The sequence below is a fragment of the Mirounga leonina genome, unplaced genomic scaffold (assembly GCF_011800145.1).
Source record: "Mirounga leonina isolate KUSES-001 unplaced genomic scaffold, KU_Mleo_1.0 Mir_106, whole genome shotgun sequence".
Taxonomy (NCBI): domain Eukaryota; kingdom Metazoa; phylum Chordata; class Mammalia; order Carnivora; family Phocidae; genus Mirounga; species Mirounga leonina.
The window spans coordinates 4,712,186-4,735,659 of record NW_023270232.1 but is presented as its reverse complement, the minus strand read 5'-3'; the positions used below and the strand labels follow the sequence as shown (position 1 = coordinate 4,735,659).

Here is a 23,474-nt window from a genome sequence, read left to right as displayed (position 1 = left end):
CATCAAGAAGAAATTACACCTTTCCTTTTCCCATGGAATTTTCTGACAGGTGAGTCTGGCTACAGGCACACACTAGGTTAGGAAGACAAATGGTATGGGTAATTAGAAAGTGAAGGATGAAGGTGACACTGGTAATTGTAAAGCTGGTGAAAAATGTAGGCAGATGGAAATTTCAGTGAGTCAACTAATTTACTCGAATTATTTTTCAAGGCTGGTAACTTATATAACTCCTCTCATTTTTAGTAATTAAGTTTAATAACAAAGGCAGGATGAGTCAAGTATTTAACACAATTCAAAGAAACATGATTTAATGTTTATAAAATAAATCCTCTCCTTTATTATGCAAAATCAATTCCTTCCTTCCACAAAACTAATTTGTAATTCAAGAATTTAAGTGCCAAATCCAACCCTCTTCAAACTCAGTTATCATTTAAAAAAAAAAAAAAAAGTAATACTATTTTAAAACTCACCAATTTGACCTACAAATTCAATTCTAATTCCTTGGTGCTCTAGCCTCTTTCCAGGTTGCTTAAAGGCTAGGTTTACCTGCCAAAACATGAAATTATAAAAGATGTTAACAATCCTTTGAGTGGGCCTACTAATAGATTCCTTCCAGATGAATGCAATATATAAGTATTTCAGGTATTCATTTCTGAAGTTTGAGACACCACCACATACCTAGATCATTATGACTTTACAGCACCAGAGAAGGTATAACTTACTCAATATACAATCACTTATACATACACTTAAAAGCACCTGCTTTGTTAGGAAGGAATCCTTTCTAAGTTGGAGAACTATAAAGACTCAAATCAAAAAAAGGGAAAATTTGCAACTAATCAAATGTGTTTTCTGGTCAAATAGTTAAACAATTCTACACAATAGCATTTTAATGTAAGGTAATCACTAATTTCAAGAATTTACCTAAAAGATCACTTTAGCTCTTTGTAACCAAAAATATATTATTATAATTCCTAACTTTAAAAGCAATGTTTATTCCCCTGAATCTGCTACTCACTCTAAAAACAGAATGTCTAAAGACTGAAATTTTGTATTTGTATGATTTATCTTACATATTTTTGAAGTAAAATATATAACCTTGAAATCCTAAATTTACATCTGCCAAATGGAAGCCTTAATTTTATCAATTTTTTAATTTGACAAAATATCTATAAAGTACATACATATTAAAAAAACTTTTCCAAATGTTTAAGGATTAGCTAACATACAAAAAAGCATACTTTCAGATTTATTCTTTACTATAAAAAAATATTGTTAACATGACTCTTAAAAGCTTTTTTAACTAATGCTTCTCAAAAGATAACAGTGATCAAGGGCCAATAAAAACAGATCCAATTACTTCTGTTTGTAAACTGTATTACCTAAAATATTCACTTTTCTTTATCTTCCATACTGTAACCAGAATGAGTTAGTTACTTGCCTTCCAAATTAATATCTCAAAGAAAGAAGCAAATAATTAAATAAATTGTGGTACATCATATGATGGAATATTATTAACGTTTAAAAATAATAAGATCAAAGAATTTTTAATGATGTGGGAAGATGTGCATGACATGTTACATGAAGGAAGCATGGTCAAATTGTATATAAGCATAATGCCAATTATATATTTTTTAAATTACACAAAAGAAATACTCTTAAAGCAGTTACTTCTGGAATGTATAATTATGAGTAATTTTGTTTTCTTCTTTGTACAAAGTTTTCAAGGTTTTGTTTTTTTACAATGGGCAAATAATACTTTCTAAGTCAGAAAAATACTTATTTTAAAGGAAAAAAGTATATTAGAGGCTTCACATACACTAACAAGTTGAATTTTAGGTTTGAACCACAAATAATACAAGCCTAACTCCCAGCTATTTCACAAGCCAGGCAGTAATTAGAGCTATTCTCTAATTCACACTAATAAAGCACATAAAAACAGAATACTTCTTAAAATGTCTATCTGGCAACAGATTTGGGGAATGTCTTCATCGAAACATGGCTGTGTCTGATATTTTTAAATTTACAGTTCTTCAAAAAACACTTTGAAACCATACTATTAAGGTAGAAATTTAAAGTTATTCCATTTTTCTACCAAATTGCCTAAACTCTGAAATTGTCCTTGGTCTCCCACTGATGTCAAAACACAACTGCTTTTGGGGCGCTTGGGTGGCTCAGTTGGTTAAGCAACTGCCTTCGGCTCAGGCCATGATCCTGGAGTCCCGGGATCGAGTCCCACATCGGGCTCCCTGCTCAGCTGGGGGTCTGCTTCTCCCTCTGACCCTCTTCCCTTTCATGCTCTCTGTCTCTCATTCTCTCTCTCTCTCAAATAAATAAATAAAATCTTAAAAAAAAAACAAAAAAACAACTGCTTTTAAGCCTAATGCAAGATATTCTGGAATCTGAAGGATCCCAGGGTTGGAAGGCATAATTAAGCATTTTTATTTAAAAGCTGTTCTGCAAGGGAGCATAGAAACATAAATGAAATTATGTGAACTGAGTTAAAGAATTTTAATACTAACTCTTACACTTTTGTAACTTTTATTATAATTTCAAACATAAAATAGTTCCAAGAACAGCACAAGGAAATCCCACATAACCTTTATTCAGATTCATCATGTTTATATTTTGTCCCATATGATTTATCATCTTCTCTCTCTCTCTATATAGAAGTCTATGCATACACATACAATTTTTTTTTCACAGTTGAGAATAATTTGGAGACATCATTCTCCTCTACCCATAAACACTTCATGTGTACCTAAGAAAATAATCTTTTAATCACAGTGCAAATATCAAAATCAGGAAACTTATAACTCCATATATTATATTCATATTCCAACAACTGTCCCAATAATGTACTTTACACCCTTTTTTCCTCCTATCCAGGCTCCAATCCAGGATCACATTACATTTAGTTATGTCTCTTTAGTCTCCTTTAATCTCAAAATTCCTCAGTCATTGCCTTTTTTTTTTTTGAGAGCACATGCGCAAGCAGGTGGGGAGGGGCAGAGGAAGAGAATCTCCAGGCTCAGCACCGAGCCCAACATGGGACTGAATCCTGAATCTCAGGATCCAGAGATCATGACCTGAGCCACAATCAAGAATTGGACGCTTAACCAACTGAGCCACCCATGTGCCCCAGTCATTGCCTTTCTTGACCTTGATGTTTTTTAATACAGGTCACTTATTTTGTAGAACAGCCCTCAATTTGGGTCTGTTTGATGTTTTATCACAGTTAGACTCAGCTTATGCATTTTTGGCAAGAATACCACAGAAATTAAGTTGTGTCCTTCTCAGTGTATCTTATTACAAAGTACATGATGCCAAGTGGTGATTTTAACTTTGATCACTTAATCAAGGTGATCTACCAGGTTTCTCCAATTTAAAGTTACTATTTTTTCCCTTTACTATAAGTAATTTGAGAAATGTGAGACAATGTATACACCTCTTTAAAAGGCCATGAAAACAAAACATAGGGAAACTGTATATAAACATATTCACTGCTCTAACAAGCCAATCTCAAACTCATTCTTCAGCATCTAATATTCTGTGGATGTCTCAAATAATGCTGTCTTCAGGACCTGTGTAAGGAGTAAAATTCATCTACACTGTGTTTAAGACATACATCCATCAATGTACTACACACCATTTATAGTATCACTTACAGTGAATTACTGAGATATCTGCACTTTATTGTTGCTGAATACTGTGGTTATCCAAAATTAATTTCCAACTGCTACCAGAAGAATGTGGCTCATATTCATATTGATGAAAGATACTGTGATAATATTCTTTTTTTAAAGAATTAAACTATAAAGCCCTACAATCTCAGAATAAACATATACCTTTGTTCACTTTTGTAACAAGGCATAGAGGGTTCATTATAGGTAGCTTGGCATTGGCAACACCACTTCAAGATAATTTACTTATCACTGACCAATCTTAAAGAATCTTAAGGAATTATACCTTATGAACCCACCAAAACTATACCCAATGACTATCAAATTTTTCACAACTATTGTGCCTCAATAATTAAACATGCAATCAGTAAGACTCTCTCAAAACTATTCAGAAGGTAAATAGTGATACAAGCTATATTTCAAAAAGAGGAAACCTAGCTCAAATATATATCATAAAAAATTTAGGATACAGTCCAATGTTCCAGACTTAAGGAAGAATTGTCACTTGAACATGAACCAAAGCAGTAAATATTCTACCCAAGGATTAAAAAGATCTGAGTAAGTACATTTTAAGAATTTCTCTATTTATCTTGTAATAATCTACATAGTCCCACTTGTCTTAAGAAATGCTTCAAAAATGGGGCACCTGGGTGGCTCAGCTGGTTAAGTGTCTGCCTTTGGCTCAGGTCATGATCCCAGGGTCCTGGGATCAAGCCCTGCGTCAGGCTCCCTGTTCAGGGGGTGAGTCTGCTTCTCCCTCTCCCTTGGCCCCTCCTCCTGCTCATGCTCTCTCCCTCTCTCTCTCAAATGAATAAATAAAATCTAAAAAAAAAAAAAAAAATGCCTCAAAAACTCTCCAAAAAACTTTTAGCACATAGCAATTAATTTTAACTTTAAAATGTATATGCTACAAGAGTCCCCAAACAATTCAATGGGGAATGAATATTCTTTTTAACAACAGTGCTGAAACAACTGAATATCAACATACAAAAGAATGAAGTTGGATCCCTACCTCACGCCATATACAAACTTGAAATGGATCAAAGACTTAAATGTAAGAGGCACAATTACAAAATTCTCAGAAGAAAACAGAGGTGTAAATCTTCACTGCTTTGGACGGACAATGGTTTCTTAGATAACACCAATGCATGAGCAACCAAACAAAAAAATAGATAAATTGGGACTTCATCAAAATTTAAACCTTTAGTGCTTCAAAGACACCATCAAGAAAGTGAAGACCAAAAAAAAAAACCCCAAAAAAAAAAAAACCCAGAAAAGAAAGAAAGAAAGAAAGAAAAGTGAAGGCAATTCAGAGAACAGGAGAAAATGTTTGTGAAATATAACTGATAATGGACTTGTATCCAGCATATATAAAGAACTCTTGCAACTCACAATAAAAAGACAACCAAATAAAAAAAGGTCAAAGGATATGAACAGACTTTTCTCCAAAGATTTCTCTAGCAATAAGCACGTGAAAAGGTGCTCAGTATTAGTCGTTAGGGAAATGCAAACCAAAACCATAATGAGATACCACTTCACACCCACTAAAATGGCCATAATAAAAAATATATATTTTTATTATATATATTATATATATATATAATAAAAATATATATATTAAGTGCTGCCAAGAAACTGAAGAAACTGGAACCCGCATACATTGCTGGAAAGAATGTAAAATAGTGCAGCTGCTTTAGATAAGACTGGCGGTTCCTCTAAAAGTTAAACACAAAGTTAACATATGACCCAGCAATTCCACTCCTACATATACACCCAAGAGAAATGAAAACATATATTCACACAAAAACATTTTAAAATGTTTTTAAAATGTTTTGTGTTTTAAACACAAGTGTACAGCATTATTAATAATAGTCAAAAAGTAGAAACCCAACCGTCTGCAACTGATGAACAGATAAAGGAAATGTGGTATATCCATATTCCACATGGATATATATTGGAATATTAGTTAATCATAAGAAAAGATGGTTTGATACATACTATATGAACAAACCTTGAAAACATTATGCTAAAGGAAATAAGTCAGCCACAAAAGGACAAATCTTATATGACCACCTTTTCTTTCTTTTTTTTTTTTTTAAGATTTTATTTATTTATTTGACAGAGACACAGTGAGAGAGGGAACACAAGCAGGGGGAGTAGGAGAGGGAGAAGCAGGCTTCCCGAGGAGCAGGGAGCCCGATGCGGGGCTCCATCCCAGGACCCCGGGATCATGACCTGAGCCAAAGGCAGACGCTTAACGACTAAGCCACCCAGGCGCCCCTTATATGACCACCTTTAAGAAATAACTAGAACAGTCAAATTTACAGAAAAACAAAGTGGACCAGAGGTACCCAGGGACTGGGAGAAAAAGGAAATGGGTAGTTACTGTTTAACGGGGACAAAGTTTCTGTGTGGCGTGATGCATAAATTTTGGAAATAGTGGTGATGGTTGTACAACCTTGTGAATGTAATTAATGCCACTGAACTGTACACTTAAAAATGGTTAAAATGGCAAATTTTATTATATATATTTTTTACCAATTTTTTTGAAAGGAATGAACCTTTAAAGCATCCGCTAAGTGAAAGGAGCCAGACAGAAAAGGCTATATATTGTATGATTCCATTTATATAAAATGTCCAGAATAGGCCAATCCATACAGAAAGAAATCAGATTTGTAGATTAGTGGTTGCTAGGTGTCTCAGTTCATTCAGGTTGCTGTCACAAAATACTGTATACAGGGTGGCTTATAAACAACAGAAATTTACTGCTCACAGTTCAGGAGGCTGGGAAGTTGAAGATCAGTGTGCCAGCAGATGTGGTGAGAGCTCTCTTTCTGGTTCACAGATGGCTATGTTCACTGTGTTCTTACATGGCTGAAGGTAAGGGAGATAAGAGCACTAATCCCATTCTTGAGGGCTCTGTCCTCATGACCTAATCATGTCCCAAAGGTCCCAATCTCCAAATACCATCACACTGAGGATTAGGTTTCAACACACAAATTTTATGAAGGCACAAATATTCAGTCTATGGCACTAAGGAAGCAAATGCTAATGGTATGGTGTTTCTTTTGGGGTGATGAAATGTTATGGGATTAGTGGTGATGGCTGCACAAAGTAAAAACACTGACTTGTACATTTTAATATAAGGGTGAATTTCTTGGTATATGAATTATACTCAATAGGCTTTTTTTTTTTTTGAAAAGAAAGTAAATATTGCAAATAAACTAATGGAACAGAACACACAACCTCTGTTTATGACAAAGGTGATACTGCAGTGCAGTGAAGGAAAGGATAAATGTTCTGGGTTCATGAGATATCCACACAGGGAAGTATAAAAAAAAAAAAAAAAAAAAAACTAGCCTTAACTCCTAGGTCGCAAACACAAAAGCAACTCCAAGCAAACTGAGGATCTAAATGTGAAGTGTAAAATAAAAAAAATTACAGGAGAAAGATAACAGGAGAATATCTTCATGCCCATAAGGTAGGCAAAGATTTCTTAAATAGGATACAAAACACACTAACAGAAAGGAAACATAACATTTACCCTGTATTAAAATTAAGAACTTTTTTTTTTTTTAAAGATTTTATTTATTTATTTCACAGAGAGAGACACAGCGAGAGAGGGAACACAAGCAGGGGGAGTGGGAGAGGGAGAAGCAGGCTTCCCGCCAAGCAGGGAGCCCGATGCGGGGCTCGATCCCAGGACTCTGGGATCATGACCTGAGCTGAAGGCAGACGCTTAACCGACTGAGCCACCCAGTTCAGAATTAAGAACTATTCATCAAGACACCAGTAAGACAGTGCAAAGTCACACCAGAAAGTGAGAGAAAATATTTACAACACATATACAAAGGACCCTACACTGAGAAGCATAAAAGCCTCTTATCAAGAACACACAAAAAACTATTATACACCAATAAGAAAAAAAGTCAACTGAGTAGAAAAACGAGCTCTCCTCACCCCCCAAAAACTTGAATAGGCACTTCATAAAAGATATAAAATGGCCAATAAGTCTATGAAAGGTTGCTCAACTTCAACGGATGTCAGGGAAATCAAAATTAATACCATGTAACAACCAAGAGAATGATACCATGAGAAGAAAAGCCATAGACTAAGAAAAAATATTTGCAGAAGACACATCTGGTAAAGGACTGTTACCCAAAACATACAAAGAGCTCTTAAAACTCAACAAGAAGGGACGCCTGGGTGGCTCAGTCGGTTAAGCGTCTGCCTTCGGCTCAGGTCATGATCCCAGGGTCCTGGGATCAAGTCCCGCATCCGGGCTCCCTGCTCCGCGGGGAGCCTGCTTCTCCCTCTGCCTCTGTCTCTCTGTCTCTCATGAATAAATAAATAAAATCTTAAAAAAAAAAAAAAAAAAAAACTCAACAAGAAAACAAACAATCCAATTAAAAAGTAGGCAGAAATCCCAATCAAAATACCATCAACTTTTTTCAAAGAAATGGAACAAATAATCCTAAAATTTGTATGGAACCAGAAAAGACCCCAAATAGCCAGAGGAACATTGAAAAAGAAAAGCAAAGCTGGTGGCATCACAATTCCGGACTTCAAGCTCTATTACAAAGCTGTCATCATCAAGACAGCATGGTACTGGCACAAAAACAGACACATAGATCAATGGAACAGAATAGAGGGCCCAGCAATGGACCCTCAACTCTATGGTCAACTCATCTTCGACAAAGCAGGAAAGAATGTCCAATGGAAAAAAGACAGTCTCTTCAACAAACGGTGTTGGGAAAATTTGACAACCACATGCAGAAAAATGAAACTGGACCATTTCCTTACACCACACACAAAAATAGATTGAAAATGGATGAAAGACCTAAATGTGAGACAGGAATCCATCAAAATCCTAAAGGAGAACGCAGGCAGCAACCTCTTCAACCTCAGCCGCAGCAACTTCTTCCTAGAAACATCGCCAAAGGCAAGGGAAGCAAGGGCAAAAATGAACTACTGGGACTTCATCAAGATAAAAAGCTTTTGCACAGCAAAGGAAACAATCAACACAACCAAAAGACAACTGACAGAATGGGAGAAGATATTTGCAAATGACATATCAGATAAAGGGCTAGTATCCAAAATCTATAAAGAACTTATCAAACTCAACACCCAAGGAACAAATAATCCAATCAAGAAATGGGCAGAAGACATGAACAGACATTTCTGCAAAGAAGACAGCCAAATGGCCAACAGACACGTGAAAAAGTGCTCAACATCACTCGGCATTAGGGAAATACAAATCAAAATCTCAATGAGATACCACCTCACACCAGTCAGGATGGCTAAAATTAACAAGTCAGGAAATGACAGATGTTGGCGAGGATGTGGAGAAAGGGGAACCCTCCTACATTGTTGGTGGGAATGAAGCTGGTGCAGCCACTCTGGAAAACAGCATGGAGGTTCCTCAAAAAGTCGAAAACAGTGGGCGCCTGGGTGGCTCAGTCAGTTAAGCGTCTGCCTTTGGCTCAGGTCATGAACCCAGGCTCCTGGGATCAAGTCCCACATCGGGCTTCTTGCTCAGCGGGGAGCCTGCTTCTTCCTTTGCCCCTGCCTACCACTCCCCCTGCTCTCGCTCTCTCTCTGACAAATAAATAAATAAAATCTTAAAAAAAAAAAAAAAAAAAAAAAGTTGAAAATAGAGCTACCCTACGACCCAGCAATTGCAGTACTGGGTATTTACCCCAAAGATACAAATGTAGTGATCCAAAGGGGTACGTGCACCCCGATGTTTATAGCAGCAATGTCCACAATAGCCAAACTATGGAAAGAGCCTAGCTGTCCATCAACAGATGAATGGATAAAGAAGAGGTGGTATATATATACAATGGAACACTATGCAGCCATCAAAAAAATGAAATCCTGCCATTTGCAATGACGTGGATAGAACTAGAGGGTATTATGCTAAGCGAAATAAGTCAATCAGAGAAAGACAATTATCATATGATCTCACTGATATGTGGAATTTGAGAAACAAGACAGAGGATCATAGGGGAAAGGAGGGAAAAATGAATCAAGACGAAACCAGAGAGGGAGATAAACCATAAGAGACTTTTAAACTCAGAAAACAAACTGAGGGTTGCTGGAGTGAAGGGGGGCGGGAGGGATGGGGTGGCTGGGTGACGGACACTGGGGAGGGTATGTGCTATGGTGAGTGCTGTGAATTGTGGAAAAAATAAATAAAATTAAAAAAATAAAAAGTAGGCAGAAGATCTGAACAGGCACCTCACTAAAGAAGATATACACTTGGCAAATAAACATAGAAAAGATGTTCAACAGGGCGCCTGGGTGGCTCAGTTGGTTAAGCGACTGCCTTCGGCTCAGGTCATGATCCTGGAGTCCCGGGATCGAGTCCCGCATCGGGCTCCCTGCTCGGCAGGGAGTCTGCTTCTCCCTCTGGCCCTCCCCCCTCTCATGTGCTCTCTCTCATTCTCTCTGTCTCAAATAAATAAATAAATAAAATCTTTAAAAAAAAAAAAAAGAAAGAAAGAAAAGATGTTCAACATCGTATTACCAACTACACACCTATTAAAATGGACCAAATCCGGAATGCTAACAACACCAAATGTTGGCAAGGATGTGGATCAACAGGAACTCTCAGTCACTGCTGAAGGAATGCAAAATAGTAGCATTACACTGGAAGACAGTTTGGCAGTTTCTTACAGAGCTAAAGATAGGCTTACCATACAATCCAGCAAGCACACTGCTAGGTATTCATCCAAACGGGTTGAAAACTTATGCCTATACAAAAACCTACACACAGATGTTTACAGCAGCTTCATTCATAGTTGCCAAAACTTGGAAGCAACCAAGATGTCCTTCAGCAGGTAAACGGATATATAAACTGTGGTACATCTTGATAATGGAATATTATTCAACACTAAAGAGAAATGAGCTATAAAGCTGTAAAGACACAGAGGAACCTTAAATGTGTATTACTAAGTGAAAGAAGCCAGTATGAAGAGGCTAGATACTGTATGATTCCAACTACATGACATTCTGCAAAAAGCAAAACTATGGAAACAATATAAAGGTCAGTGGTTTGGCAGGCAAGACAGGAAAGATGAACAGGCAGAACAAAGAGGATTTTTAGGGCAATGAAAATACTTTGTACGATATTATAATGATGAACATATGTCATTATACATTTGTCCAAACCCACGGAATAACAACACCAAGAGTGAACCCTCAGGTAAACTACGGACTGGGTGATTATGATGTGTCAATGTAAGTTCACCCTTGGTAAAAACTGTGCCTTCTGGTGAATGAGATCGATAATGGGAGAGGCTATGCATGTGTAGGGGCAGGAGGCATATAGGAAATACCTGTACTTCCCTCTCTATTTTGTTATAAACCTAAAACTGCTCTAAAAAAATAATCCTTTAAAAAAAAAAGATCTGGAAAAAAAAGTGTGCAGACAGAAATTCACATGTCAAGAATATCATAAAAGGGGGGCGCCTGGGTGGCTCAGTCGTTAAGCGTCTGCCTTCGGCTCAGGTCATGATCCCAGGGTCCTGGGATCGAGTCCCACATCGGGCTCCCTGCTCGGCAGGAAGCCTGCTTCTCCCTCTCCCACTCCCCTGCTTGTGTTCCTGCTCTCGCTCTCTCTCTCTCTGTCAAATAAATTAAAAAAAAAAAAAGAATATCATAAAAGGAATTTATCCTTGCTGTGGTTGGGATGTCAGACTCTCAGAACTTCAAAATTATATCTAAGGTATGAAGGATTTTTATGCAAAGACACTATAATGCGAAACCAAATTTGGAAACCAATTATTCAGTCCAACTTCCCTAATTTTAAAGTGAGATCCACAAAGTTAAATGACTGCCCAGAGTTACCTACCAAGTCAGGGGTAAAGTCAAGACTAGATCTTCCAACTCTAACCCAATGATCTTTTTATTATACTCAGATATTTCAGAAAGCCTAGACTTGTTCTTAGAGAACATGCTGGGTCACAGGTAACCAATGCTTGTTTTCCTCTCTTTCTTTAAAGCTTTCTTTTCAAAGTACTCATAAGTCACCTATTTAATAACCTATTCTAAAGGTATGCCAGGAATCAATATTAATAGCAGTTACAACACTTGCAAAAAAGAGAAAACCAAACATCATATACCCCCCTGATAAAAAGAACACACCACCACATATACTCTTGCCAAAAGAATTGAACTTGACTCTGATCAAGCTTCTAGAAACAGCTACCAATTTACAGGCAACAACTGTATCATGAGTATGCAATAACAGAGAACTCTATAGTTTGAGTGTCTCAGGTTCTTCAAAGTATAGGAAAAGAAAGGCATGAAGAGGGAATGTGAGATTAAAAGAGATTTAAAAGCCATATTAATCTGCTTAAGGGAGCAAGACTAAACAATTAAGAAACACAAGGAACTTTATTATTATAAAAGTCAGCATAGTGATTTCTTTTGTGAGGAAGAGGCTATGTTTGGGATCAGACACAGGGGTAGTTGGCAAAGTTCTCCTTGAATAGTGATTACAAGAAAACATGCCTTATGATTATTTATTTGTTTTGTGGTTTTCGATATGTGTTTTATTTTACAATAAAAGGTTAAAAATGAAAAAAATTTCAGGTCAATAAATAATCAGATTCCAGATACAGTATCTTTTGAGCAACAGAAAATATTTATCTATAAATTATCATTTTTTAAAATGTAATCTATAGTTATTGATTAGGACTACATATGACGTCTAGCAATTCCAAAAATGTAATCTGAAGGTGCACTATTTTCTATAAACCACACTGAAGTAGCTTTTATTCCCCTTATTCCCCTTCTATTTCCCATCTTCCTTTATTTGTCCTAAAAACATCAGCCACAAACTCCTAACTAGACCAGATGATATAAGATCACTTTAAACCAGACAGTAATTGTTCCCTACTAGACTTAAAAACAAACAAAAAAGGGGCGCCTGGCTGGCTCAGTCAGTAGAGCACGTGACTTTTTTTTTTTTTTAAGTGGGCTCCACACCTGGCCCAATGCAGGACTTGAATTCACCACACCTAGATCAAGACCTGAGCTGGGGTCAAGAGTCGGATGCCCAACTGACTGAGCCATCCAGGCACCCCTAGAGCACTGGACTCTTAATCTCAGTCAGGGTCGTGAGTTCAAGCCCCACGTTTGGCTTGGAGCCTCTTAAAAAAAAATTATGATTAATGAGTATTAATCATATTCGCTAAGGTATAAGATTACTTTCATACATCACTTGATAAGGAAAAGGGGGAAAAGTGAAACCTTACAGAAGGGATCACAGATGTACCTGACCATGCACATATACATTCCAAACGTACATTAAGTCCTCTACAGAGTACCAAGGAATGAAATTAACAGACACAATGGTAGTAGTGCAGAGAGATAAGCTATAAAGAATGAAACATTTAAAGGTATACTAAAGAGTTATCGCCAATCTAACTCAACTTAATGTATAAAAGGAGAAACAAACTCTGAGTGGATCACAGCCCCATTGGAGAAAGTGAAGCAAAACAGATGCATAGTCACAAACACAAAATTCTGCTTGCAATTTTAGACTCTGCCCCTGTAACCCTTCCGGTTTAAGAATCTTTCCTGTAAATGCTCTAATGAATCAAGGATTTTAGCTGACCTTCTAAAAAAACTTTCCATCTCTAACAAAATTATTGATATTTAGAAAGAGTACAGACAACTTTGATGACTAATTCTAATATCCTACAACTAGGTACTTCTCACAAAGAAAAGATTTACCTTTCCTGAAACAGATTCTCCATCATAAAAAAGATAGTGTTTTTCTACTTTGCCATCTTCAGTTTTCATTTCAGCCATTTTCCTGGTTTCTCCATCATTAAGGACAACATCGATCTCACAGATGGGTCCAAAAAAGCCTCCAAGAAAACTCTGAAATAAAAGGAAAATGCTCATAATTATGTTTTGTCAGTCACTCCATTTTGTAATTCAAATCTAATTATCTCTGACCTACAGTTAAACAGACTGCAAATCTGTAAGTACAACATGGAAATAAGAACTTATATCAAATTCTACATCAAAACTAAACAAATTTAGTATAACAATGTACATACAGCTAATACTGTACTGTACATTAAAATTTGTTAAGAGGACAAATTCATATTGTATGTTTTTTACCACAGTTTTTTAAAAGACAAAAAGAAAATTAAAATTTAAACATGCTATAATTTTTTTTTTTTAAGATTTTTTTATTTATTTGACAGAGAGAGACACAGCGAGAGAGGGAACACAAGCAGGGGGAGTGGGAGAAGGAGAAGCAGGCTTCCCGCGGAGCAGGGAGCCCGATGCGGGGCTCGATCCCAGGACGCTGGGATCATGACCTGAGCCGAAGGCAGATGCTTAACATCACCGCCACCCAGGCACCCCTAAACATGCTATAATTTCAATCATTTCCATAGGTAACCACTCTAAATAATCAATTACTACCATATACCAGAAATCTAAAAAATTAATTCTTAACATCTGGATTTGAAAAGTTACCTTTAGTTATACTTCTATGCTGTTATTTCATATGCAGAACTCATACAATCCAAATTATGTGTACAAATCCAAATGAATTATTACAATGTACTATTTACTATAAAACGTACTGCTATATAGGTCTGAACAGGATGTGTTACGTTGTATAAACCCTTGAAATAAAACTGGCTCTAGGGCGCCTGGGTGGCTCAGTTGGTTAAGCAACTGCCTTCGGCTCAGGTCATGATCCCGGAGTCCCGGGATCCAGTCCCACATCAGGCTCCCTGCTCAGCAGGGAGTCTGCTTCTCCCTCTGACCCTCCTCCCTCTCATGCTCTCACGCTCTCTGTCTCTCATTCTCTCTCGCAAATAAATAAAATCTTAAAAAAAAAAAAAAAAAAAAACTGGCTCTAAAGGAGGAGACTAAATTTCTGTGAATTCTTCCAAAGAAAATGTGTAAGCCTTGTTATGTAAATCCTGAATATGACAGAAATATAAGGGAACAAAGACCAACTGCTTGTGAATGCCAAAACACATTAGTTGGTAATAATATGGAATCCATTAGCAATTCCAGTATCAGATACAGTTGTGGATCATTTTTGTCACTAAAGAAAGCTAGTCTTCTAGTCTTTTTTAAAATTTACATCAACAGTCTTCTATACTGTCATCCTACATCCCTTCTTAGTCTGCCCTACACAACCATAGTAATCTCTTAAAAACATAAATCTGATCATTTTGTTTAAAATTCTTCAGTGGGCTGGTAAGAGTATAAATTGGAACAACTACTTTAGAAAACAGTTGGTATTACCTGGTAAAGCTGAAGATATACATATCCCATGACCCAGCAATTATACCCTTAGATACCTACCCTAAAGAGAAACTCTTACATACATGAACCAGGAAACAAATGTAAGAATGTTAATATCATTGTTCATAAAGCCCCAAATAGGAAACAATCCAAACATTCATCAACAAGAGAATGGATACATAAAGTTTATTCTATATTCATACAATAGGCAAAGGAATGAGACACAACTATACACAAGGATAACTTTCACACATACTATATAATTCCATTTATTAAAAAGCCAAAAACATGTAGCATACATTATAGCATCAGAAGTCAGGAAGTGGTTAGAAGAAAGCATAGAGGGAGTTTCTGGGGTGCTAATTATGTTGTTTGTTTCTATCTGAGCACTTCACACACAGGTTTGTTCACTTTGTGAAAATACATCAAGCTATATACTTATTTGCACTTTTTTGTACTTCAATGAAATGTTATTTTAAACATGTGCACGCGTGTGCCCAAGCGCGTGCACACACACACACACACACACTGTAGTCCCTAACGTGGCCTACATATATCTGGCTCTATCCATCTCTCCAGCCACACCAGCCTCAAATTATCCAAGTTAATCAAATTTGCCAGGTTCCTTCTTGTCCTAGACCAAGTATCCTTAACCTAACTAATTCAGCCTCTTAGTCTCAGTCTGACTCATTTCCATAAAGAGGCCTCCCATACCTTCCTAAACTGAAACCAGAGTCTCCAAATTTAGGCCTCACAACACCATGTAGTTTTATTACTTCATCATTTGTTATAACGTGATTATTCAATACCTGAATCCCTGACTGAACTGTAAACTCCATGAGGACAGATACTTTATCCTTTGCTCATCACTGAAGAGAGTAGCTAGGGGTAGTGTGTGGCATTTAGTAGAAAGCATTCAAATACCTATTGAGTGTTAAATTAATTTTGAATAAAACACATACTGTCCTGATAATAAAAAATAAATGGATACACAAAAGAAATGAGTTAAATCCAGAATATCTGGAAAGACGAGACCTCCCCGAGGAAGTTAGCTTTGGCGCAGTAGCTAAGTCTAGAGCAAGAACTTGCATCAAGCCTCAGTTCTGTCCTCAGGTAGCAGAGTAACAGCAAGCAAGCTAATGATCCTCTTAAAACTCTGCAGGGCACAGGGTGATACTATGATCAAAGCAGACAGTGTTTCCTTAAATTCTGAGCTTGCTTTTTTGTTATTATTAATCCTTTATTAACAAAAAGATTGTAATTTCAAGAAATCAACTCAAAGAATTGCCAGATTTGTACTTCTGACATACTACAAAGACACAGCATTTTTTCCTTTCAACAATGTTTTAATCTTCCCTGGCAACATTACAAATAACAAAGTCAATTTTAACCAGAAAATTAATTTTAATCAGAAAACTATTCTGAACTTAGAATGAAAAACATTAATGATAGGTCACATGCAATGCCCCTTCCCAGTTAGCTTTCATACTCCAAGTTTTATACTCAAAACTTGCGCAAAATGGTGTATTTTTTCCTAAGGGCTACAGATATGAGAATGTACAGCAGCTCAAAATCAGGCTGCTGATATTTACTAATTCTCAACTATATGCAAACTACAGAGCCAGCCAGGGTAGGGGGAAGCTACTATGGGAAGAGCAATTCTGAAAGGGTAGAAGACAACAGCCTCATTTAAGATAAAAATAGAAGCAGGAAAATAAAATTTAATTTTCTCATTCCCCCTTAAAACATCCCAGAGATGCTTCTGGGAAAAATGAGATTTGAAAACTATAAAAATTGTTTTACGGATAAAAGAAAATATTATGGTAACTTTTTCCACATATGGATACTTAACACACAGTGCTGAACTTGGGATTTGAAAGCTGATATTAAAAGATCAAGTAATCAGGGACGCCTGGGTGGCTCAGGTCATGATCCCGGGGTCCTGGAATGGAGCCCCACATCAGGCTCCCTGCTCCACGGGAAGCCTGCTTCTCCCTCTCCCACTCCCCCTGCTTGTGTTCCCTCTCTCGCTGTGTCTCTCTCTGTCAAATAAATAAAATCTTTAAAAAAAATAAAAATAAAAATAAAAGATCAAGTAATCAAAAATAATAAAATCAAAATTGCCACTAATTAAAGTGGTGTAAAAGAGACTGAAGTCTTATAAAACTTCACAATTAACCAATAACATAATTGTAATTAAAGTCTTATTTTGACACCATAGATAAAAATGAAAAATTCCTAGGCATTAAAAATATGTGAAAGCTATGTGTTATCCTCTATTTCTGTATGCACGAAGGTACGAAGTATTTCGTAACTAAAAATTTAAAAAGCAGACTTACTTTTCAACACAATCAAAACACTAAGATGGGGAGAGATCAGAAGGTATTTTTTAAAAGCTTAGTTACAACACATGCCTAATAGGTTGAGTAATAAGCTACAGTACCTTAAAAGGTTAACAGAGAATTTAGCACCAGGTTAACATCCAGTTTTTCACACTAGGACACATCAAAAATGAACTAGTCTTACTAAAAGTCCCAAGAAAACTGTTGATGTCTTACATTTAACAAGTAGACGACAAAGAGAGAAAATATCTGAGAAAAAAGTTTGTCTTTTTTGTTTTCCTTCTAAAAGGAGTTGAAAGAAAAAGATTCCTTTTTTCAAAAGTCTTGCTTTTGAAGTTTTTATTGCAAGATGTGCATCTTTTGTCATTTCAAAGAAAATGTAAAACTTAAAATCTTTTTAAAAATTATTCACAAATTATAATAATTCTCCTGATATGTAAAGAGGAAACAAAATACGTAATTGACAGGATGGTGAAGACTAGGTGGAAAGAGAATGAAAACTGTAAAGAAGGTTAGGAAACATTAACACAGACTTTTGCTGAAATTACAGAAGAGATATTTTAAAGCGAAAGACTACTCAGTTCTGGCGAAGATAGCTTCAAGTGAGCACTCAGAATATGAGATTTTCAGGAGCAGTATTAGTAATATACAAGTCAAAACTCAGGTAGCCTTTAAATAACTAGACTGCTGCAATACACACGACTATTAAAAGATTATAGCATTGTTTTTACAGTTTTCTACTTGTGGCCTAACCTTCATTATCACCTGTAGGTTAATTTAAGATTTTTCATATAATTCATAAACCCCTACTGAGCATTACCATCCAGCAAAATTGCATGTGGATATGTTAAAAGTCAACAAATTTTCTAGCCCTCACTGAAGAAATTTCACTCCTTCCAGTGGATATAAAGAAATGCAACTCAAGGTGAGTGGAAAGGGAGACTCTCAAAATTTACACAGGCAATGAAACAGCAAATTTTCATGCATAGATTGCATTTATGCCCATTTCAGTGTTATAAAGCTTTACAATTTAGTTTATGTTTGACGAGTAACTTGAAAATAAATTGCTCTTAAACTAATTCTAAAGCTTATTAAAAGTAATTTTTAAAATAAGCAAAAAACTTTTAAGTCTTCTTGGCAAAGTATATTCAATTAAAGACTTCCCTAACTCCCTGACTAGGCAAGGTCTCCCAATACTTGTTAGATTTATCACAACTGTTATTTCCACGTTAAACAAATAATTACACAAATAGATGTTTACCTCCCTCTAGATTGTAAGCTACAAGAGAGCAAGGGCTATTTCAGTTTTGCTAGTGGCCCTTGGGTACGCCTAAATAATTATTTGTTGCATGAAAAAAAAAAAAAGGCCCCAAGTTTAAGAATGAATATGCCTGGGTGTGAGGACGGGTTAGCCTGGTGATGGGTATTAAAGAGGGCACATTCTGCATGGAGCACTGGGTATTATGCACAAACAATAAATCATGGAACACTACATCAAAAACTAATGATGTAATGTATGGTGATTAACATAACAATAAAAAATTTTAAAAAAAGAATGAATATGCCTGTCTTTACTTTTCTAATTTTAATCAAATCAACACGCCTTCTGAGTTTAAAATGCATTTATTCAAAACAACTTTTTTTTTTTTAAAGTAAACCTAGCTTCGTCTTAAGCCAAAAGTCTCAGGCAGTTTACTGAACTGGTGAGTTTTGGGAAAGCTGATGGTATCAGGAGAGCACACAGCAGGCGCTCAACGTATGCTTGCTAAATGAAACGAATAGCATAAAGTGAGCCAAATGAGATCCAATCTAGAGGAGATGGCCAACACAAAGTTAAACGCATCGTGCCCACGCCTGTGCTTCCCACAAACTGGTTAGAGTACTCTGACTTCCCTCCCTTCTCTGCTCCCTAGGCCATTTCAACATCCCAAAGCGTTAAGTTTCGAGAAAATGGCTTGGGGAAGGAAATGAGAGCCAGAGCTTAAACTAGCGGGCACAAAACCAGTGTGTTTTGAATTAAAGACGTCCCCACTTCAATGTCCTTTTCTCTCCCGTTCTACAAGTGTCAACATCAAGGCTGAACTGGGGTCAAGATATCGCCGAATGTCACCACATCGAGATAAAAACAAAAGAAAAACGCGGAGTTTATCAATCCCGTGACACACTGGAAGAGAGTGACCCAGTCCCTCCCCCCCACCCCAGCCCGGAACTGGGGGACTCCCGGGTCACTCCACCTGCAGGGAAGCAAGGCTGTCCGGAAGGAGCAGAGGAACTGGCTACCTTGGAAGGGGAGGCGGCGCTGAGCCCCCGCACAGGGGGGGTCCGAGTACCCAGCCAGGGCCCCCACAGCCGGTCGAGGAAGGCGGGCAGAGGCTCCGACATGGCCAGGAGAGCGCGCCGCCGCCCGCAGGTGCCCGGGCCTCTGCGAGACCGGGAAGAGGCGGCGCTGCCGCCCGCCCTTCCCCGATCCCGCGGCGGCCAGACAGGCCCAACCCCGCTCCCCGCCCTGCTGGCTGCCCCCCTCCTGCCGTTGCCCTCCGCCCCACCCGCGACACCAAGCCCGCCGTTGGCCGTCCCGCCGCGCGCTCTGACGCCAGAGCTGGAGGCGAGCGCGCGGGCAGCCGCGCACTCACCATTGTCAGCGCCGCCGCCGCGTCCCCGCCACCTCACTCCGCTTCCCTCAGAACTCCCAGTCCAGATTCCCTCCGCCCCAGCGCCCGTCACGTGACCTCTAGCCGCTGGCCGCACGTGACCCCTCCCTTCCTTTCCTCTCCTCCCCCTGCTCCAGTCCTCTCCCGGCCTCTTGCCCCGCCCCACTGGCCAGCCTGGCCCTCGAGGAGAGGCAGTTTGGAGGCGGGGCCTCGTGCTCCACCCTATACTCGAGGGGGCGGGGCCACCGAATGCCGTAAAGTGGGAGGGGCCTGAGTGGACGCAGGCTCCTCAGGCCCTCCTCGCCCTCTCTTCGGTCACGTGGGGGGCGGTTCGCTGACGGGCTTCTTTGCCACGCCCAGTTCTTCTTCCCTGTGGAAGTTTGAGTAGCTGGGGAAGAAGGCGGGAGGGTTTGTTCTGCGCTGCAGGCGCTCTCCCCGGGTGGGTTACTGGGCAGCCGAGGCGAAGGGGAGCTGTTACCCGAGGCGCTGCTTCCTTAGGCCTTGCAAGGTACATGTTCTTTTCATCCAGGGAGGAGGCATTCTTCTTTCATCTTTCTGGAACTCTATCCAGCTCCCTCTCCCATGAGAGCTGCTGGGTTTTGAGAATTGTTAGCACTATAGCCTCTGAAGAGCCGGCCAGTGGGATAAATGTGAGAGTGCTACATCCGTTGCTTTGTAAAGTACACGGATATCTGAGTTGTGCTGTCCTGCCGGTACGTGAGGGGGGTGGGGGGCTTCCTAAAACAGGTGATGCAGCTAGCCAGTACTCTGGCTTTGACTGCATCCAGACACTGTGGTGTGAGCCTAGAGGCCCTCCAGATGAATGGGATGCTGTTTTAGTTTTTAAAAGCAGTGTTGAACCACCACAATGTATACATGACCAAAGCAGAAAAAAATGATCATCTGAACACACCATCCTTATCCCATCATAACAAAACAAAATCAGGTTTGTGAGGCAGGGCCATAAAGCACGTATAAAACTTTAAAAGGCTTGAAATTAGAGCATGGTCTCTAACCACAATAAAATTCACCTAGAGATAACAAAAAGATAGAAAATCCACAAATATATGGTAACTAAGCAACATAGTTCTAAACCTCTATGTCAAAGAAGACAGTGGAAACTTAAAAAGAGTTTGAACTAGAAGAAAATTATAGTAGAATTTATGGGATACAGCTGAAGTAGTATTTACAGGGACATCTGTAGCTTTCAATGCATATATTTGAAAAGAAGAGTTTTAAAATCAGCAGTGTAAGTTCACATCAGGAAATAAAATCATACTACCATGTGGAGGGGAGCAGGGGGCATATGGGAACTGTACTTCCTACTCAACTTTGCTGTGAACTTAAAACTCTAAAATAATAAAAAAAATTAAAAGCCCTCACGTAGGTGGTTACATTATCTTCAAACAAAGGTGCCATGACAAATCAATGGGGAAAGGACAGTCTTCTCAACAAATGGTGTTGGGAAAACAATATCCACTTGCAGAAGAATGAAGTTGGACCCTTATGTTACACCATATACAAAAGTTCACCCAAAATGGGTTTAAGACCTAAAACTATAAAACTTGTAGGAGAAAACATAGGGGGAAAATCTTTGGACTTGGCAATGATTTCAACAAAAATGACAGACATAGCACAGGCAACAAGAGCAAAGATAGACAAATGGAACTGTGTCAAACTTAAAAACTTTTCTTCATTGGGGCACCTGGGTGGCTCAGATGGTTAAGCGTCTGCCTTCAGCTCAGGTCATGATCCCAGGGTCCTGGGATCGAGCCCCACATCGGGCTCCTGGCTCAGCGAGGAGCCTGCTTCTCCCTCTCCCTCTGCCTCTCTCCCCTGCTCATGCTTTCTCTCTCTCTCTGTATCTCTGTGTCTCAAATGAATAAATAAAATCTTTAAGAAAAAAAAAACTTTTCTTCATCAAAGAACACAACAGAGTGGAAGGGAAACCTATGGAAAGGGAGAAAATATTTGCAAATCATGTATCTGATAAGATATCCAGAATATATGTTACTCCTTCAACTCAATATATATTCTTAATATCTAGAATAGATGAAGAATGACTACAACAATAACAAAAAATCAAATAACCCAGTTAAACAGTGGGAAAAGGACTTGTACAAACATTTCTCCAAAGATGATATACAAATGCCCAATAAGCATATGAAAAGATACTCAACATTCGGATAAATGCAAATCAAAACCACAAGGTAGCATCTCACACCTATTAGGATGGTTACTATTAACAACAACAACAAAAAATAATAACAAGTGTGAGTGAGGATGTGGAGAAATTGGAACCTTTGTGCACTGTTGGTGGGATTGCAAGATGGTGAGCCCCCTATGGAAAACAGTATGGAGGTTCTTCAAAAAATTGAGAATAGAACTGTCATGACCCAACAATCTCACTTCTGGCTATATATCCAAAAGAATTGAAAGTAGGGTCTCAGAAATATTTGCATATTCACATTCATAGCCCATATGAACACTCATATTCATTCATAACAGCCAAGAGGTAGAAGGAACCCAAATGTGCACGGACAGATAAATGGAATATTAATCCATCTTCAAAAGGAAAGAAATCCTGTCACACACTAGAACATAAATGAACCTTGAGGACACTGTGCTAAGTGAAATAGGCCAGTCACAAAAAGACAAATACCATATGATTCCACTTATATGAGGTATCTAAGTCAAATTCATAGACACAGAAAATAGAATGGTGGTTACCAGAAGCTGGAGGAAAGGGGAAAGAGAAATTACTATTTAATGGATATAGAGTTTCAGATTTGCCAGATGGAAATGTTCTGGAGATCTGTCTCACAGCAATGTGAATATACTTAACCGCTACCGAACTGCACACTTAAAAATGGTTAAGATGGTAAATTTTATGTGTTCTTTACCACAATAAAAAAAATTAAATGCAGAGTAGAAAGAAGGAAGACAAAGATAAGAACAGAAGTCAATGGAATAGAAATAGGCAAGCAATAGAGAAGATCAAGAAATGCAATAGTTGGAGGCCAAGGAAAGGAGGCGAGTCAAGGACTTCCTCCTGGGGAGAGAGCTTGGATTCGGGAGGCCGCGCTAGGCCTGTTGGACTAGGCGTCCACGCGTGGGAGAGTTCAGTCATGTCTGTACATATGGTGATGCGCGCCTTGTGCAAGAACAAGACGCTTTGCTACGGAGTCCCCATGCTGTTGCTGATTGTTGGAGGTTCTTTTGGTCTTTGTGAATTTTCACAAATCCACTCTGATGCTGTGAAAATTAAGATTGATCCTGAATTAGAAAAAAAACTGAAAATGAATAAAGTATCATTGGAATCAGAGTATGAGAAAATAAAGGACTCTGCTTTTGATGACTGGAAGAATATTCAACGACCCAGACCTTGGGAAGATCCTGACCTCCTCCAAGGACGAAATCCAGAAATTCTTAAGACTAAGACAACTTGACTCAGTTGATTCTTTTCTTTCTTTCTTTCTTTCTTTCTTTCTTTCTTTCTTTCTTTCTTT

General features: G+C 38.2%; 2 protein-coding genes across 4 annotated transcripts in view; one reads left to right on the top strand and one right to left on the bottom strand.

Moving 5' to 3' along the window:
• The window catches only part of LOC118018110 (vacuolar protein sorting-associated protein 26A), a 34,242-nt gene extending 14,142 nt beyond the window's left edge, over positions 1 to 20,100 (bottom strand). Inside the window, exons 1-3 of one of the 3 annotated variants that reach the window (XM_035016590.1) lie at positions 19,948 to 20,100; positions 13,428 to 13,577; positions 471 to 546 (exon numbers count right to left, since the gene is read on the bottom strand). In XM_035016590.1, the coding sequence (XP_034872481.1) occupies positions 471 to 546; positions 13,428 to 13,577; positions 19,948 to 19,950 (229 nt within the window). In that variant the 5' untranslated portion in view covers positions 19,951 to 20,100. Of the gene's footprint in view, positions 1 to 470; positions 547 to 6,456; positions 6,558 to 13,427; positions 13,578 to 19,594; positions 19,751 to 19,947 lie in introns of those variants that run through there. The other 2 variants (XM_035016583.1, XM_035016596.1) reach the window with 2 other exon arrangements.
• Positions 20,101 to 23,093: 2,993 nt separating this feature from the next.
• On the top strand, positions 23,094 to 23,414 carry LOC118017768 (cytochrome c oxidase assembly protein COX16 homolog, mitochondrial-like). The gene has a single exon (XM_035015977.1). It carries the CDS (start codon positions 23,094 to 23,096, stop codon positions 23,412 to 23,414), a length of 321 nt encoding a protein of 106 aa, XP_034871868.1.
• Positions 23,415 to 23,474: the final 60 nt, after the last annotated feature.